At 51.6% G+C, this 20,249-nt stretch overlaps 1 protein-coding gene across 1 annotated transcript in view; it reads left to right on the top strand.

Annotated features, from left to right (window-relative positions):
• Positions 1 to 15,238: 15,238 nt before the first annotated feature.
• Positions 15,239 to 20,249, top strand: part of RPA3 (replication protein A3) — a 51,558-nt gene continuing 46,547 nt past the window's right edge. The window contains exon 1 of the mRNA XM_068132841.2: positions 15,239 to 15,506. Within this exon, the coding sequence (XP_067988942.1) occupies positions 15,414 to 15,506 (93 nt within the window). The 5' untranslated portion in view covers positions 15,239 to 15,413. The remainder of the gene's footprint in view (positions 15,507 to 20,249) is intronic.

A 20,249-nucleotide genomic window follows, 5' to 3' on the forward strand; every position in this document is an offset into this window, starting at 1 on the left:
GCCAGCTTGGAAATGTGGTTTTCCCAGGAAAGATCATGGCAGATAGTGAGACCCAAAAGCTTGAGCGACAGAACTTCTTGGAGAGGATTGTTGAGAAAGTAAAGAGGAGGGTTATCCAGACGGTTTTTTCGGAGAGACTTGTCAGGATTGAAAGACATGCTCCACTTGTTTGAGCACAGATGCCTCAACAGTCCGATTTTGGATATGAAAGGCCTTCAAATGAAAGTGAATGAATTCCAGGCTCATTATGGAAATCCCAAGCGGCTCTTAAACACAGAGGTCAACACGTCATTACAGACCAGAAAGAGTTCTAACGAGCTAAGGCGGTCAATAGTACATGATCAGTTTGGATAACATGGAATTTGATCAGGGCAATAGCACCTGTCGACCTTCCCCTATACGTTTTACTCCCCAAAACCCATGTATCCCAACTCCACAGTTTGTTTCACTTAGCTCATTCCATACAGAACCCCCCCCAGACCATACTCCAATGTACTCCATGATGAAGGGTGATTATGCTGTTCAACATGTTGATGGTTGGATTCATTTTTTTGTGTTGGAGTTCCAAGGAAAAATAAATAAGGAAACAGACATGGTAGAGATAAAGGTCCTGAGTGTCCTTTTCACACCAGAAAGTGAACCGCACCATCAGGTGCTGCATTCCACTGTGTACAGAATTGCCGCCATTGCTGTAATCTTTATGTCCTGCTTTGCACAGAAGGGTCCAGCATGGCACGGCCTGGTGTGTAAAGAATGGAGGAAGTGTGGCATTAGCTCTTCGTTGCAGTCTTTTAGGATTTTACAACATCAGTACATCTTCCATGTGTAACAAGATGGCACAAGTGGGAGAGAACTTGCCTTTGAGTTGTCTAGCCTGAGTTTGATTGTCGAGCCAACTATAAACTGGCGGAGTGGTGCTTCGCATGCAGGATGAGGCATCAATGTGTCCTGTCTGGTTCAATTGATTGCCGGCGAATGTTAAAGATCCTACGGTGTCTAAAGCCGCTGTCACACCTTGACGTTTTAGCCAGCGTATGCCGACGTATGCCAGCGTATGCCGACGTATGCCAACGTATGACTCACACCAGCACTCAATTTTGATACGTCGGCATACGCTGGCTAAATCGTCAAGGTGTGACAGGGGCTTTAACAAAGACTAGATGAGTTATGACAAGTAGATATATCTTAACCAAGTGACAAAATCCTCCTATAACCAGCCCCGACCCAGAGAGGAGACGGGCATCACTGGCTCGTTTTGACCAAAGATACGTCAATGGGGTTGCCCCTCGGATCTTCAAAATCATGAGGAAAGATTCATAAATGGATGACTTTCATCTTTCACTTATCAGCCAACAATGACTTATTTCAATTGATAATGTGGTTTTTATTAATTGAGCCATTCCTGTGTTGGTCAGACTTTCACTCTTGCTGGCTAAAACTAACCTCGATGATCTTTTGTTAGTTAAAGAGTGCAGCAATGTTATTGGCTTTCTTATTTATCATTTGCCTGATTCGATTACAAGGCCCTGGGATAATAATAAGTGATCAGCGGTGTAACCCTGATCTTTTCTGTGTTTGATTTCTACTTGTCTGATCGAGTTTCTGCTGCTTGGCACATCTTGTACTTCTTTCTGTCAGTATTGCCAAGATTAAGATTGATTTCACCAATTGCCAACAATGGATTCCTAGTACTTCTTGGTTTCAGAATTCACTTAATTATAGGCACTCTTTCCATTTTCAATATGTCGTAAACAAGCCAAAGTCGACAAGAGTGCTCAGCATTTCATAATATACCGAAGTGTTCCACAGCTGCTCCTTGCAATGAGTTGCTGCAACGGCTCAGACTTGATTGGTTCTTGCAATCAGGACTACGTTCCACTGGACCGGAGATGTGCAATATGGTGGAGACAACAGACCGAGTCATCGGATCCTTTCGGTGGAACCACAGAACAGATGGCTCGAGGGAAGAGCAAGGATTTGATGTCCGATAAACTTGCAAGAAACTTGGAGACAGTTGAACTATCCTACCAAAAGTTAACTAACTAACTATCCTACCAAAAGTTAAACAAAAGTTTTCTAACAAGTTAGAAAAAAAAAAACATTATAAAAGAAGAAACTACAAAGGATCTGAAAATGTAAAGCCGATCAGTGTCTGCATTTTATTCAGACTTCTTCTTCTTCTGTATGCTAAACATGCCAAAAACAGCGAAATAAAATGATGATTTTAGGCAACCTTGACTTTTCGACCTCAAAATCAACAGGCCTCGGTGACCCAATATGCAAATTCTTAAAATTTCAGGTCAATTAGATGAAAATTGATGATTTTATGAAACCTTGACTTTTGACCTTTTGATCTAAAAAAACAAAACAATCAGGTTCTAGCTTTTGATTGGTGAACCAATTTAGTGACCAAATATGCAAATTCCTTAAATCCCAGGTAAATTAGACGAAAATGCGCGATATTAAGTGATGCTGACCTTTGAACTTTTGACAAAAATATTAATTTGTCTTCTCCATATTCTCATCATAAAACTTTTGTTAAAACGCTGATGACAAAAGCTTAAATGGTAAAAAGTTACGGCCTGGACAGACAGACAGAGAGACACAGAAGTGATTGCAAACCCAATCTCCGGCTGCATGGCGGACGGGCTAAAAACACGTCAGGATGGAATCCACAAAAACAACCTAACAAGTTAAGGAGGAATGACAAGAATGACAAAGTACGATTGACATCACAATACAACACCACAATCCTTTTACAGATTCACCACAATCCTCAAGTGTTATTTTATGACACAATACAACACCACAATCCTTTTACGGATTCACCACAATCCTCAAGTGTTATTTTATGACACAATACAACACCACAATCCTTTTACAGATTCACCACAATCCTCAAGTGTTATTTTATGACACTGAAGCGCGGTGTTACGCGCGCTGCTTGTAAGCAAGGAGGAAGCGGACAACGCGGTAAGTTGTAAGAGTCTTTATTCAAGAGCTCCACTAAAACACTGGAGCGTTCCGGGCTGCGCGCCCGGTGTATATCCCGCGGCCATGCCTACCCCTTCGGGCGTGGCCACCGCCTACTTGGCGCGCAGAATGATGTCATCATGCCAGTGAGCTTTCGTGTCCGCCACACGCGCCCCCCCAGAATTCCCGCGCACCTGGAGGGCCAGTTTGCGGGGCAAACGGATGACCCGGCCGAAGCGCCCTCTGGCGACTGGCGGCGTCCGGGGTGCAGGGATGCCAGCTGGGATGCCTCCGGCTGCACCCGGGATGGGTGCAGGCTCGGGGGGCGGCGTGCCGGCGGGGCCGGGCGGTGCCGGGGGTCCGCCCGCCGGGGGGCGGCCCCGACGCGGGGGCCGAGCCACCGGCGGTGGGTGGTCCACGTCGAGGTGGGCCGGCTTGAGGCGGTCTATGGAGACACGGTCAGGAGTGCCGCCGATGTCCAAGGTGAAATGTTTCACCCCGGTCTCCAGCATGTGGAAAGGCCCGTCGTACGGGGGCCGCAGTGGTGTCCGGTGGGCGTCGTGCCGGACGAAGACGTACTCTGCGGTGCGAAGCTCCGGGGCGACGTGCGTAGGTGGGTGCCCGTGGTGCGCCGTGGGCACCGGCGCGAACCTCTGGGCGGTCTCCTGCAGCGCGGAGCGCTCCTGCGCCGCGGACCATGGTGCCGTGGAGTCGGGGAGGAACTCGCCCGGCACCCGCAGCGGTTGCCCGAAGACCAACTCCGCCGCGGATGCGCGCAGGTCGTCCTTGGGCGCCGTCCGGAGGCCCAGCAGCACCCAGGGGAGCCTGTCGACCCAGCCGTCGTCGCGGAGGGTCGCCCGGAGCGCGGCCTTCAACGAGCGGTGGAACCGCTCGCACAGGCCGTTAGCCTGGGGGGTGGTAGGCCGTGGTGTGGTGCAGCTGGACCCCGAGCCCCCGCCCCCCAGAGCTCCGAGGTGAACTGGGGGCCGCGGTCGGACGAGATGTCCGAGGGGGCGCCGAACCGGGCGACCCAGGTAGCGATGAGCGCCTGCACGACGTCCGCCGCCGTCGTTGACGCCAAAGGCACGGCCTCCGGCCACCGGGTGGTGCGGTCCATCATGGTCAGGACGTGGGTGAAACCCCGCGAGGGGGGCAGAGGTCCCACCAGGTCCACGTGAACGTGGTCAAACCGACGTTCCGGCACCGCAAACGGGGCCAATGGGGCCTGGGTGTGTCGGTGCACCTTCGCGCGGTGGCACGCGAGGCACATCCTGGCCCAGCCGCGGACGGCCTTCCGGAGGCCATGCCAGACAAACTTGTTGGCGATCAACCTCTGGGAGGCCCTCGTGCCCGGGTGGGACAGGCCATGGATGGCGTCGAAAATCTGGCGCTGCCAGCCCATGGGCACGATGGGGCGAGGCCTCCTGAGGGAGATGTCGCACCAGAGGGCCGTGCCCGCGCCGTCGAACGGCACCTCGGTGACGCGGAGGCCCGTGACGGCGGTCCGCAAGGCCTGGACGTCGGGGTCGGCGGCCTGGTCCGCCGCCATCCGGGCATAGTCGATGCCGAGGTGGACCGCGTGGGCAACGGACCGGGAAAGGCAATCCGCCACCGGGTTGTCCTTCCCCGCAACGTGCCGGATGTCCGTCGTGTATTCGGACACGGCCGAGAGGTGACGCTGCTGCCGGGCCGACCACGGCTCGGTGACCTTGCCCATCGCGAACACCAGTGGCTTGTGGTTGACGAAGGCCGTGAACGCACGGCCCTCGAGCAGATGGCGGAAGTGCCTGACCGCCAGGTGGAGCCCGAGCAACTCGCGGTCGAAGGTACTGTACCGGCGTTCGGGCGGGCGAAGCTGCCGGCTGAAGAACGCCAGCGGTTGCCAAGCTCCACACACCCATTGCTCGTGCACCGCGCCCACTGCGTAGTCCGAGGCGTCGGTGGTGAAGGCGATCGGTGCATCGGGCGCCGGGTGCGCGAGCATGGTGGCGTTAGCCAAGGCGACCTTCTCGCCCATGAACGCCGCGTCCATCTGCTCGGTCCAGGTAACGTCACCTTTGCCCGGCTTCCCTCGGAGGGCCTCGTGCAGGGGGCGCAGGAGCTGGGCGATGCGGGGCAGGAACCGATGGTAAAAGTTTACCATGCCCAGGAACTCCTGGAGCCCCCTGATCGTGCGGGGGCACGGAAACCCCTTCACCGCCTCCACCTTGGCCGGTAGGGGGACGGCCCCGTGCTTGGTGACGCGGTGCCCCAAAAAGTCGATTTCAGTGACACCGAACCGGCACTTGGCGGGGTTCACGATCAGGCCATGCTGGCCCAGACGTTCGAAGAGCGTGCGGAGATGGTGTAGGTGCTCTTCGCGGGATGCGGCCTCAAAGACAGCGTCTTGCGACGAGGATATCATCCAGATAGACGTAGACGAAATCCAAGTCGCGCAAGACGCTGTCTATGAGGCGCTGGAACGCCTGAGCTGCATTCTTCAAACCGAAGGGCATCCGAAGAAATTCGAAAAGACCGAACGGCGTGATGACAGCCGTCTTCGGGATGTCCTCCGGCCTGACGGGGACCTGGTGGTAACCGCGTATGAGGTCCACCTTCAAAAAGAAGGACATGCCCGCCAAGCGGGCGGAAAAGTCCTGAATATGGGGGACGGGGTAGCGGTCGGGGGTGGTGGCGTCGTTGAGACGGCGGTAGTCCCCGCACGGTCGCCATCCCCCGCCGGGCTTGGGCACGATGTGGAGCGGCGACGCCCAAGCACTCTCGGAGCGCCGCACGATGCCGAGCCGCTCCAGTGTAGCGAACTACGCTTTAGCTCGGGCGAGCTTCGTCGGCTCGAGGCGGCGTGCCCGGGCGTAGACAGGTGGCCCGGCGGTGGGGATGTGATGTTCCACCCCGTGCTTGACGGTCCCCGCCGAGAAGGTGGGTCGCGTGAGGGCCGGGAAATGGGCGAGGAGGCGGGTGAATTCGTCCGCTGCCGGAAGCGTACAGATGAACCTGGCCGGAACCGAACCGCTCAGCAAGCCACTCGGCGAGCCGCTCGATGAGCCGCTCCGTGAGCTGCTCAACGAGGCGGGCAGCGCGCACGCGAGTGAGCTGAACGTCTCAGCCTGGACAAGCCTTCTGTGCTTTACGTCGACCCACAGGCCATTGGCACAGAGGAAGTCCGCGCCGAGCAGTGCCATAGGCACGTCGGCAGTGACGAACGACCACCGGAAAACCTGCCCTCCGAACCGCAGAGAAAGGCAGCGTTTTCCGTATGTGCGAATGGGCGTACTGTTGGCAGCAAGCAGCGCGGGGCCCCGGCCCACGGACTGCTTGTCGGACGTACCGGCGGGAATGACACTCACCTGTGCTCCCGTGTCGCACAGGTAACGGCGCCCGGATAAGGTGTCCGTTATGTACAGGAGGCTGTTTAATCGGCCGGTGCTCAGTGCCACTACCGAGGGCCGGCCCGGGCGTTTCCCGACCTGCCGAATGAGCACAGCGGGCGACATTGCCGGGCCTCGTGGCCGAACCTAGCGTGGAAATGGCACCAGGTTTGCGGCGAAGCCGGAGGCCGCGGTTTCCGCGGTGGTGGTGGGCGAGGCGTGGCGGCCGCCACGAGGCGCCCCTCGGCGTAGTGGTGGGCACCCGCAGGAGGTTCAGCGGCTACGCGGTGCATCGCGTAGTAGGGGTGGGCACCCGCAGCAGTTTCGGGCTCGGGAGCCGCTACGGCCGCACCGAAACTCGCCTGCGTGTCCAAAGCCGCGTAGAACTTGTCAGCCTCGGCCGCGAGCGCTCGGGGCTCCGTTGTCGCAGAACCGGCCAACGCGAGGCGTACTCGTGCCGGCAGCTGGCATCAAAATAACGCCCGGAATAGAGCGTTCGGGGTTTCGTCGTCCATGAGTGACAGCATATGGTCCATTCGGACCGACGGTCGCGTGTCACCGAGCTCGGGGAGGTCCGAGCGGCGATCGGCCCATGCGTCCACCGTGAGGCCGAACGTGGCGAGGAGGAGACGCTTGATCGCCTCGTACCTGTCGTCGGCCGGTGGATTCCTCAGGACCGACACGACGCGGGCGGCCGTGCCGGCCCCGAGGGAGGCGACCACGTGGCAGTCGCGTGTCTCGTCCGCCGTGATGCCTCGAAGCCTGAACTGGGCTTCGGCCTGCAGGAACCAGATCTCTGCCTGAGCTTCCCAGAACTCGGGGAGCTTTATCGCTACCGCGTTGGTTGCCATGGCTGTGGCGGGTTAGGGTGGTCAGTGACGACTGACCAGAACGTCGGAGGTCACCAATAAAGCGTGGTGTTACGCACGCTGCTTGTAAGCAAGGAGGAAGTGGACAACGCGGTAAGTTGTAAGAGTCTTTATTCAAGAGCTCCACTGTAACACTGGAGCGTTCCGGGCTGCGTGCCCGGTGTATATCCCGCGGCCACGCCTACCCCTCGGGCGTGGCCGCCGCCCACTTGGCGCGCGGAATGATGTCATCACGCCAGTGAGCTTTCGTGTCCGCCACAACACAATACAACACCACAATCCTTTTACGGATTCACCACAATCCTCAAGTGTTCTTTATGACACAATACAACACCACAATCCTTTTACGGATTCACCACAATCCTCAAGTGTTATTTTATGACACCACAATACAACACCACAATCCTTTTACGGATTCACCACAATCCTCAAGTGTTATTTTATGATACCACAATACAACACCACAATCCTTTTACGAATTCACCACAATCCTCAAGTGTTCTTTTATGACACCACAATACAACACCACAATCCTTTTACGGATTCACCACAATCCTCAAGTGTTATTTTATGACACCACAATACAAACACCACAATCCTTTTACGGATTCACCACAATCCTCAAGTGTTATTTTATGACACCACAATACAACACCACAATCCTTTTACGGATTCACCACAATCCTCAAGTGTACTTTTTGGAAAAAAGAAACTTCTTCAAAATTCCTTTTCTCCTGACAATTCCTTTCACCCAAAGAAAGATGGCGTCATACTCCCACATTCTCATTAGAGGTGCGAGTTATTATTCAGCCCAGGTGCTTACGTATATCCTACATATTACCTGCAAGCATCCTACAGTGAAAGGCAGATTAGCTGATTTTATGAATGGAAAACAAACAAAAACAAACAAAAACTTTGGATCCACTGTTTTGGATCAGTGGCACACGGTGTATCTATATCTCTTTGAAAAACTGCGACTTAGGTGAAGGTTCATGTATTTTCTCGGATTACAAAGGGCCATATATTTATTACTTATGCAAGTGAGGGCGATTTCAGATCAATGCATCCATGGTGCATACTGGAGGGTGTGCCATCACTACCGTTGCCATTTTCTGTAAGTATGGAGTCATAAACAATGAGCACAAAAAGCTTAATGAACTAGAAGGGCACAGGTGGAGTGCATAGACTCGCCTCATGTTCATTTTGGACAAAAATACCGTCATTAACTGAACACGCTATTATTATGACCCACTGCTATTATGGCCCATATACCCGGATCTTCCATACACCCCATTATGTCACGTGGTTTCTCGGCATGGGTTATGTACAACATAAATTTCATTATTCCCTCACCTTGGGTCTCAGATCAGATATACAAAGTTTCAGATTTTTCGGATAAAGATTTCAATTCAAGCAATTATGGCCTATGGCAAGCAATATGTGACCTATGACGTCAGAGTTAGCAATAAAATATACTCCATGGGGAGTCCCTCCTACATTTAAAGTTTCACATCAATCGGCCAAGCGGTTACAGAGAAAACCAAAGGATTTAAATTCAACCAATTAAGGCTGGAATACCACTTCAATGATGATGACATCATTATCACCCTATATACCACCGTGGGAGTTGTTGTATGCAGATGATCTGGTGTTGATTGCGGAAAGTATGGATGGACTGAAGGAAAAGATGAACAAGTGGAAGGAATGTATGGAGACAAAAGGTCTGAAGGTGAATATCGGAAAGACAAAGGTGATGGCAAGTGGTAAAGCATGTGGTGAGGTGGAAAGAACTGGGAAGTGGCCATGTGCTGTGTGCAAGAAGGGTGTCGGAGTGAACTCCATTCAATGTACAATGTGCGCTGAGTGGGTTCATCAAAAATGTAGTGGTTTGAGAGGGTCATTAACCAGTGTGGCAGCTACATTCAAATGTAAGGTGTACACAGAGTGAGCTGCAGATGGAGGAAATGTTGAATTGGATCTTGGAGACGGCGTGAAGCTGAAGCCCCTCTTTTTATATATTTTGTTTGTCTGGTTGATTTGTCTGTGAAGTAAATGTTAGCTCTTTCACGAGCCTCGATTCAGTATACAAAAAAACCCAAAAAAAAACAAAAAAAACTGATTGGCGTGCTGATGAGGAGGGGAGTGTCGTTGAAGCTGAAGGGAAAGGTGTATGCTGCATGTGTGAGAAGTGTTATGATTTATGGGAGCGAGACATGGGTCATGAACGTAGAGCAGCAACGAAGGCTGGAAAGGGTGGAAATGCGAATGGTTCGGTGGATGTGCGGAGTATCGTTGAGAGAGAGGAAGACAAATGATGAATTGCGAAAGATGATGGGAATATTGCCTGTGATTGATGCTGTGAAGAGAAACAGGTTGAGATTGTTTGGTCATGTGTTGAGGAAGGATGAAAGTGACTGGTTGAGAAGAGTGATGGAAATGAATGTAGAAGGAAGTAGAGGACGGGGAAGACCGAGAAAGACTTGGCTAAAGATGGTGGAAGAAGAAATGCGGGCAAGGGGGTTAACAAGGAGAGATGCAGAAAATAGGGCAAAATGGAGAAGATTGTCATGGGGCCAACCACATGGCCCGCAAGGCTAACCCCCGCTCTAGCAGGGAAAATGGCCTTAAAATGCATGGTTGTTGTTGTTGTTGTTGTATACCCCATGTGAGTTGATGACATATGCCAAGTTTCAACTTTTTTTGTTGAGCGGTTTCAGACAAATTGATGTCCACATTCTTCCCTTTAATCTAATATGGCTGCCAAACCATATGACCTATGATATCAGAGCAATAAAATATTCTTCCAGGGTAGTCTCTCCCATGTTTCAAGTTTCGCATTGATGGGACAAGTGGTTGGAGAGAAAAACATATTTAAAGTGAAAATATGTCTCGCATCCTCTTCAGGGCGAGACTAACTGGAACAAGCACTCGGTAGAGCGCATACCTCTGCCAGGTTGACCAGTTTACGTTTTGTATCCCACTGGTAGGCATTCGTAACCCTCACCAAAATCTAATCTGCTTGTTCTTGTCACCTAACCAACTCATCCACCATGTTATATCATGACCTGTCCACAACTTTTTGAAATACCGTGTTATATATCATCGTTGGCCCTATCTCTCAATGTTGTGGATCAAATCTTCCTCGTCGCCCACCCAACCTACTGACAAACAAGCAGGGCTGAAAACCTAACCTCCATCCACCTTTGGTGGCCGAGCTAACAATGTAACTCTGGTATGCGAAACACAAGGAGTGGTGAAAACTCGCACTCACAAGCTATCAAGAACTGGTCGCAGATGGGGGAGTAAGGATCTCCAGGCTGTGGTTGCATGGCATGGGGAAGCTTCACATTTCTGGATATTCAATGGTCGCACAACAAGGCTTGCTTTGGATTGTCCATTATATATGATCGTAAGTGAATCTTGAATCTTGTGGTGAGGCATTTGCCCTGAAACAACTTGCCTCTACCTCATGGAAGGTAAATACAACGGAAGGCAATATCCGTTCCTATCACAGAGCTCGGAACAAGTGTGGGTCTTCAGTCTACACTCAGGAGAGCCAGGAAACTATTCCTCTCCAATCTCAAGACTGAACTCTCAAACCTGTCTCCCTCCTCCAAATGCTTGTGGCATCTGGTCAAATCAGTTTCTGGTGTTTGTTCCACTTTAATCCCCTCCCTTACCTCAAATGGCGACACAGCTGACTCCGCACGTGAAAAAGCTGAATGCATAAACTCTGTGTTTGCCTCAAAATCTTGTGTCCCAAACCCATTACTCTCTGTACCCACCGTACCCAGTCGTACCCAGCTGCTCCTGGACTCTGTGTCGTACTCTCCTGACAAGGTGGAGAAGTTCCTGTCAAACCTTGACTCTGATTCTGCAACTGAACCAGACGGCATCAGCCCACGGGTCCTAAAATCCTTCTCTGCCACTCTATCTCACCCTCTCTTTGTTCTCTTCACCCTCTCTTTTGCTCAAGGACCTCTGCCATCAGCTTGGAAATCAACCAACATTACCGCTTTACACAAAAAGGTGCAGAAACAGATCCTTGCAACTACAGACCAATCAGCCTGCTCCCAATTATCAGCAAGGTCATGGAATCCATCATTGCTTCTGATATTAAATCTTTCCTCTTCTCCAATGGCCTGATCTCAGATCATCAATTTGGATTCAGACCAGGTCATTCTACTCTGGACATGCTGCTTCTGCTGTTTCAACAACGGATGGAGGTTCTCAATGCCAAACAGGAAATCAGAGCCATCTCCCTTGACATATCTCATGCCTTCGATACGGTCTGGCACCCCGCCCTGTTCATCAAACTCTCATCTTATGGTATCCATGGAAATCTGAACGAATGGCTTGTGGACTTCCTCTCTGGGCGCAGTCAACGTATGGCCCTGAATGGAATTCTCTAATCTCCCCTCCCTGTTCAGGCTAGAGTTTCTCAAGGCAATGTTTTGGGCCCTGTGCTTTTTCTGGTCTTCATTAATGATCTCTCCGACTCTCTGGAAAATCCTCTCTATCTCTTTGGTGATGACTCCACTTTCTGCCGCTCCATATCTCATCCCTTAGATCGGCAGTCTGCAGCCTTTTCACTCTCTGCAGACCTGGATAAAATCACAAACTGATTAAACATGTGGAACACATCTTTCACTCCTGACAAATCTCACACTCTCACTTTGTCTCTCTGAAAAGACCGTCTGGAAAACCCTCCCATCTACTTTCTCAACAATCCTCTCGAATAAGTTCTGTCACTCAAGCTCTTGGGTCGCAAAATCAGCCATGATCTTTCCTGGGAAAACCACATTTCCAATCTGGCCTCCAAAGCCAGTTGCAGACTGGGCATCCTTAGTCATGTGAAGTCCTTCCTTGGCACCTCTGAGCTCCTTACCACAAACAAAGCTTTCATCCGCAGCTTGATGGAATACTGCTCTCCCCTCTGGGCTGGTGCTCCTGCTTCACACCGGCTCGGCTTCACGCTGTTGAATCCAAAGCTTTCAGAATCATTGGTATCTACCGCGACGAAGCTGATTCTGATGGCCTTTCACTCTCACCGCAGGCAGGTTTGGTGGTCTTTCTGTCTTTTACCGACTCGTCTCCGGCTGAGCTCCGCCAGCTCTGTCTGTGCTCTGTCCCCCAAATATTCCTGCAGGACACACAAGAACTGCCAGCAACGCTCTTCTGGTGAAACTGCCAAAATTAAGACTCTCTGCTCATCTTCACTCTTTCATTCCTCTTTTCTCTTGCCTGTGGAACAAACTCCCACACTCTCTTCAATCCCACTCCTCCCTCCAGGTATTTAAAACAGCTGTTCACCACCATCTCTTATCTTCCCCCATCCAAAACATTGATCTTTTCTACCCCCGTTAATACACCCTAAATTCCAAAATCCACCTCTTTCAATCTCCGACTTCATTCCTGAAATTCCTGGTAGTGTCAATTTGTTTTATGCCGTGTACGCCCCCTCCCAGCCCTCCCACTTCCACAGATCTCCCGATGTCCCTGTTCTCTACTGTTGTACTTGTGTGCTACTGTTGTACTTGTGTGCTTCCCTCTCTCCCCCCATCTTGTCTCCCTCTCCCTTTATTATATGTTTTATTTGTCCGTTTATGTTTTTTGTGTTTAAAGTGCTAGCTCTTACACGAGCCTCGATCTTGTAACCCCAAAAAAGAAGAAGTGTCTTTCAACTTTAAGATGATGTTTAGTTATGATGACTGTGTGGTTGAGAGGTTAGGAACACTTCTTTATCCACTACTTGGTGTGGGTTTGACTCTCATGGCAGCAACCTGCATTTGGCAAGCGTGACGAGTCCACCGAGCACCCCTCAATAATCTTCATCCTGAAGTCGACTGAAATATACTGGTTGGGGGATTTTTGGTGTATACAGTACTGTATAATAAATCAGACAAGATGGCGCAGAGGTAGCTCTCTCGCCCTTGAGCGAGCTAGTCTGGGTTTCATAATTCCTGACTCTACTATAAACTGTCTGATTGATGCGTTGCAGGTAGTCGGGTGTTGCATCACAAAGTGCACTTTCACAAAGATGGACATAAAGACGGTACGTTAAATATCCCACGGTGTCTTTTTTGTATACATTGTCGAGGCTCATGGAAGAGCTCGTATATTGAACGGATTAGGATGTAACAGGAAAAACAAGATGCAAAACACTCATGCATGAGGTGGACTAAATGGATAAGAGGATGCATTGGGGTGGATAAGATGGATATAGAGGATGCATTGGGGTGGACAAGATGGATATAGAGGATGCATTGGGGTGGACAAGATGGATATAGAGGATGCATTGGGGTGGACAAATTGGATACAGAGGATGCATTGGGTTGGACAAGATGGATATAGAGGATGCATTGGGGTGGACAAATTGGATACAGAGGATGCATTGGGTTGGACAAGATGGATATAGAGGATGCATTGGGGTGGACAAATTGGATATAGAGGATGCATTGGGGTGGACAAGATGGATATAGAGGATGCATTGGGGTGGACAAGATGGATATAGAGGATGCATTGGGGTGGACAAGATGGATATAGAGGATGCATTGGGGTGGACAAGATGGATATAGAGGATGCATTGGGGGTGGACAAGATGGATATAGAGGATGCATTGGGGTGGACAAGATGGATATAGAGGATGCATTGGGGTGGACAAATTGGATACAGAGGATGCATTGGGTTGGACAAGATGGATATAGAGGATGCATTGGGGTGGACAAATTGGATACACAGGATGCATTGGAGTGGACAAGATGTAGATAAAGATGATGCATTGTGTGCACAAGATGAATATATCGGATACATTGGGGTGGATAAGATGCAGATACAGGGGGTGGACAACATGGATACAGAAAATGCATTGGGATGGACAAGAATGGCACAGAGGATGCATGGGGTCGACAATATGGATATAAAGAATGCATGCGGTCGACAGGATGGACACAGAGGATGCACGGAGTCGACAAGATGGACACAGAGAATGCATGGAGTCGACACGATGGATACAGAGAATGCATGGAGTCGACACGATGGATACAGAGAATGCATGGAGTCTACAAGATGGATACAAAATGAATGGAGTCGACAAGATGGATATAGAGGATGCATGGGGTGGACAGGATGGATACAGAGAATGCATGGAGTCGACACGATGGATACAGAGAATGCATGGAGTCTACAAGATGGACACAAAATGAATGGAGTCGACAAGATGGATATAGAGGATGCATGGGGTGGACAGGATGGATACAGAAGGAAACTCCAAGAAGGGAAAACTGTAAAGAAGGATGTTGGTGGGGTTAACTAGGGTAGAAAGGTTCATGCTTTTGAATTGGGGATCATCTGAGATGGTGGTGACCAGCTGCCTTGAAGATCTGGAGGGAAGAATGAGATTGAATAGAATGTGGAACTTGATTCCACAGGCCGTAAAAAAGAGGAACAAATAAGTGGATGTGAGCAGTGATTGTGACGTAACTACTTTATTCGTCAGGCAAAAGCTGCGTGACGTACTCTCGCGAGATCTTACACGATCCTGTTCGAGTCGCAAAGGCGTTTGTTACGTCACAAAACACGGAACCAAACCCACATGCAGAGCAAGACCATAAAGCAGGTGGTAGAAGACAGACAGACCACCGACAAGTCTGTGATGGCGAAGTGATAAACCCATAGACTCAGCTTCAGCGCGGGAGATTCAAATGATCTTGAAGGCCTTGGGCCAGCCTTCTTGGGCCAGCAAATGATACAATGAGCCTGAAGATATTAAACCTTTTTTGTCATGCCTACCTTGGTATGAGAGGTACCTTACTTTGGTTCAAGATGGCGGCTCTTCCACTTCATTGGAGAAATGTAAATCTATGATCTAGCTCTAACGGATATACTTTGTCGGTTCAATCACAAATACCATCAATTCTGTAAAGCAATAGTTCAATTTGTTAAATAAACGGAGAAAGACCTGTAGATTACAGCATTTGATTTTGAGTGGCGTATATAGAGCCTAGCGGCTCGCTATTACAAATAATCAAGAAGAAGAAGACGAAACAGGAAGAGAAAAACAATTCCGGGTTGGAGGGCATTTTTGGCGCCAAGTTTTATCCGTGCGCCATTGGCTTTTGTCGGCTGTGTGCTTTAAGTTTATTTTCATTGTTTCTTTTCCAATTGGAGGGCCTTGGACAGGTAACAGGTTCCTCAGTCAGTCATGGACGGAGCCTTGGAGGTGCCGCAGAAACGCGTTAATGCGAGCATGTTGCGGCCAGGTGCCAAAGTCTGCTTCGTGGGACGTGTCGAACAGGTGCGAATCCCGACTCGGCTATAATCTGTCATCCCGGATGTTTCACGGGCAGGGTGATTCACCAATGTGTGTACCGTTTGGGAATCTGGGAATCTGGGAATCCTGTCTGCCGGCATTAGCTGATGAACGTTAAAGATCCCACGGTGCGCTTTGCGAAGAGTAGGCGAGCTATCTCCGGCACCCTGAACAAATTAAATATTCCTGTCCAAACTACTGCTGGGAAGGCAATGACAAACCGTCCAGTATAACATTTTGCCAAGAAACTGCTTTGACAGAACCCACGTTCTGAAACGTTTCTTGTGACGTCATCGGAGCACGCGCGCAGGGCACCCTGGGACACCTCGGCCATTTTGATACCCTCTCGAACAACGTCGTCAGCGGATTCACATTAAATAGTTTTTGTTCACGACCAGTCATGCCAATTTGCGGCGTATTTCGTTGTTCAAACAGGCCAGGCGTTAGGCCAGGAGTTAAGTTTTACAAAACGCCCAAACTTCTACTAAATCAGGGTGAGGAAACAAGAAATTTAAGTGAAGAGAGGCGGCGTTTGTGGAAGGCTGCCATCAATCGCAGTGACATCCAAACAGAATCACAGTGGGATCGCACACCTGTCTGCTCCGAGCATTTTGTTAACTAAGTAAGAACATGTTTCATTGTATAACCATACAAATATATAGGTGATGACTGATGACTTATGGCCATACGCACAAAGCACACATGGCGGCACTCACTTCGCACTGTGCGTCACATGTCTACAAAGTATGCACACATGCATGCACAGCTTAAAACTGCAGTGGTTTTTGAACAAATGGAGGGCACTTAATCAATCCGGTCCATAACATTAACACAAGCAGCTTTAAAAAATACATGTTTGTTTCATATATTAATACCTTGGATCGAATCAAGTGGACGTCATTCAGTTCTTTGTGTAGGATTTGTCGCACCCATCCATCTTGGTACAACCTGTATGCCTCGAGGGATTTATACTTCTTCAACTCATCTTTGGTATAGGCCGATTTGCTGAACAACAGGTAGTTAGTTGATCATGTCGATGTGGGTCACCTGAGGCCACTTGCTCACATTCTTCTCAAATTGATCATTTGATAGACCATAAGGGTCACACCCAATGACAGAAATCTTCTCTTTGTAACGAACAAGAACGTCCGGGGGGAGCGTCTCTTGGTAGCCAAGGTTGGCACTCGCACTGCTAGCCATACTCAAGCCTGGATCTACCGTATCCTTACGTACACTCCAAGTCTGTTCTACAGGTAGTTGGTTGCAGGTTGACCCACTGCCCAGGTGTTCACCAGTTCACTGGTCCACGGCAAACTTAAACCGAATGTTCTGTGTTTGTTGGGCAACAATACATATATAAACTAGATGGCACCACACTCCACATGAACGTGACAAAACAAACAAAATTACTTTATAAAACAGACTTTTTGCGATCCGCATTCACCATAAACCAACGCAACAAATCAATATCAGCGCACACGGACAGATTAGCTTGGGTATCAAAATGGCCGCCGCGCAATGCGAGATGGGTAACTGTGACGTCAGTGAAAACAAAGGATTGGAAGAATATGATTAATAACCAGTACAGTATTGTTATATTTATATATATATAAGCAAAAGTATCCGGCGCTGCCGGGTAACACTGAGTCGCATCCTCACGGGAATATGAAGAGAGCGGAGGGAGGGAGAGGGGAGAGAGAGAAAGGAGGAAGTAGAGAAAAAGGGAGGGGAGGGGGAGGGGGAAGTGGAAGAGAGGAGGTGGGAGGAGCAGGGAGAAGAAAGAAGAATGAGGGTGGAGTGAGGTGGGGGGTGGAGTAGGGGAGTGACGCCTCACCACACGTCGCTGCACTATAACTATAAGCTCCGGAAGGGAGGCAAGGAGGTGGAGGAGTAGGGAGACGAGAGAGAGAGAAGAGAATGAGGATGGAGCGATGAGGGTGAGGAGCAGGGAGGAGAGCGAGAGAAGGGAATGAGGGTGGAGGGAGGAAGGGATGGGGGTGGGGGAGGGGAGTGACGCCTCACCACACGTCTCTGCACTACAAGCTCCGGAAGGGAGGCGAGGAGGGGGAGGAGCAGGGAAGAGAGGGAGCGGAGTGAATTAGGATGGAGCGAGGAAGGGATGGGTGGTGGGGAAGGGGAGTAACGCATCACCACATGTCGCTGCACTATAAGCTCCGGAAGGGAGGGGGAGCGAGGAGTGCGTGACACTTTATTAGGAGGAGGAGAGAGAGAGAGGAGAGAGAAAGAGAGAAAGAAGGGGGTAGAAAATGTGAGGGTGAGTTAGGAAAGAGAATGATATGCAATGAGAATGAGAGGTTATGATGGCCGGAGACTCTTAACTTGAGCCAGATAAAAAAATTTAAGCTGCGGTATTGAGGTTAGCAGCAGTTCTGACTGCTAAAAAGCGTTAATTTGTTCTCCGGGTGGACAGCACAGATTAAGTACACCAAACACAAAAACGGCAACCACAAAGATATACATTTAAATAGCCTATAAATGTGAAAATCAAGCAGCAAATTGTGGCGGGCACAATGATCAATAATTCCACGCACCAGTGGGTGGCGCGAGCGTCTGGGCGTGGAACTGAGATACATGCCCCGCCTTTCGGCCGATCGGCCACGCCCGCGGGCAAGGCGTGGCCTCGGGACATCCCGCCCAGTGCTGATGTGCGAGCTTGTAATAAAGTGCTTTCGTTTGTACCACGCGTTGTGGCCTACCTTTTTGGCAAACGAGTTGTGTGTGCGCGGCACCACACTGGTGACCCGACGGGTTCAGCCGTCGCTGACCCCCGAATGCGCCATGGCTACCTACGCCGTCGCCGTCAAACTCCCGGAGTTCTGGGAAGCGCAAGCCGACGTTTGGTTTGTGCAGGCCGAAGCTCAATTCCAACTCCGGGGCATCACAGCGGACGAGACCATGTACTACCACGTGGTCGCCGCCCTCGGGCCCGGCACTACCGCCCGCGTCGTGTCCATCCTTCGGCGCCCGCCGGGCGACCACAAGTACGCGGCGCTCAAAGGTCTCCTCGCCACGTTCGGGCTCACAGAGGTCGAATGCGCCGACCGCCTCCTGGACCTTCCCACCCTCGGCGACACCCGACCGTCCGTTCGGATGGATTTTATGCTGTCCCTTCTCGGAGACCAGCGCCCGGATTTCCTGTTCCGAGCACTTTTCCTCCGCCAGCTACCTGTACAGGTGCGCCTCGCGCTGGCCGGTTCAAAAACAATGGAACCCCGCGCCCTGGCCGGAGAGGCCGACAAATTTTTCGCGGCCTGCGACACGCGGTCAGTGTACGGTGCTGCCGTAGTGGATCCCGGTGCGGAGGCTACAGCGCCCCCTGCTTCCCTCGTGGCCGCTGCTACGCCCCGCCCACTACCGCCGCCGCCACCACCATCGACGCGGCCGCCACCGCCGCAAACCTGGTGCTACTATCACGGCAGGTTCGGCCGCAAGGCTAGAACGTGCCGCCCGACGTGTTCTTTTGACGGGTCGGGAAACGACCGGGCCGGCGCTCACTTGCGGCCATGAGCGTCGGCCATTCCGGCAGCCTCCTGTTCATCACGGACACCTCGCCTGGTCGTCGTTTTCTGTGCGACACGGGAGCGCAGGTAAGCGTCCTCCGTGCCTCCGCGTCTGACAAGCAAGCCGCGGGCCGGAGTCCCGCTTTGCTTGCCGCCAACGGAACACCCATCCGCACATTCGGGAACCGTTGCCTCTCACTGCGGTTCGGAGGGCAGCGCTTCCAATGGTTGTTCGTCACCGCCAGCGTGCCAATGCCCCTGCTCGGTGCGGACTTCCTTTGTGCGCATGGGCTGTTGGTGGACGTTAAGCGTCGACGTCTCATCCAGGCCGAAGCCTTCAGCTCGCTCGCTTGTTCGCTGAGCGGCTCGTTGAGCAGCTCGCTGAGCGGCTCACCGATCGGCTTGCCAAGCGGCTTGCTGGGTGGTTCATTCCCGGCGAGGTTAGTCTGTACGCTTCCGGCAGCGGACGAGTTTACCCGCCTCCTCGCCAGTTTCCCGGCACTCACGCGGCCCACCTTTTCAGCGGTGGCCGTCAAACACGGGGTGGAGCACCATTTCTCCCCACCGTCGGCCCACCGGTCTACGCCCGGGCACGCCGCCTCGACCCCACGAAGCTCGCCGTGGCGAAAGCGGAGTTCGCCACGCTGGAACGGCTGGGGATCGTACGACGCTCCAACAGCGCATGGACCTCTCCTCTGCACATTGTGCCCAAGCCCGGCGGCGGATAGCGGCCGTGCGGTGACTACCGCCGGCTCAACAATGCCACCACCCCCGACCGCTATCCGGTCCCGCATATTCAAGACTTTTCCGCCCGGTTGGCAAACACAACCGTTTTCTCCAAGGTGGACCTCATCCGGGGCTGCCACCAGGTCCCCGTACAACCGGACGACGTCCCAAAGACGGCCGTCATCACCCCTTTCGGCCTCTTTGAGTTCCTGCGGATGCCTTTTGGGTTGAAGAATGCGGCCCAGGCGTTCCAGCGGCTCATGGACAGCGTCTTGCGTGACTTACCTTTCATCTACGTCTACCTGGACGACATCCTAGTCGCGAGCGCGTCCCGGGAGGAGCACCTGCTCCACATCCGCACGCTCTTCGAATGCCTGGGCCAGCATGGCCTGATCATCAACCCCGCGAAGTGCCGTTTTGGCGTCACCGCCATCGACTTCTTGGGGCACCGCATCACTAGGCACGGGCCATCCCTTTACCG

This window comes from Myxine glutinosa, chromosome 12, assembly GCF_964187855.1.
Source record: "Myxine glutinosa chromosome 12, kmMyxGlut1.1, whole genome shotgun sequence".
In the NCBI taxonomy this organism is placed as follows: Eukaryota; Metazoa; Chordata; class Myxini; order Myxiniformes; family Myxinidae; genus Myxine; species Myxine glutinosa.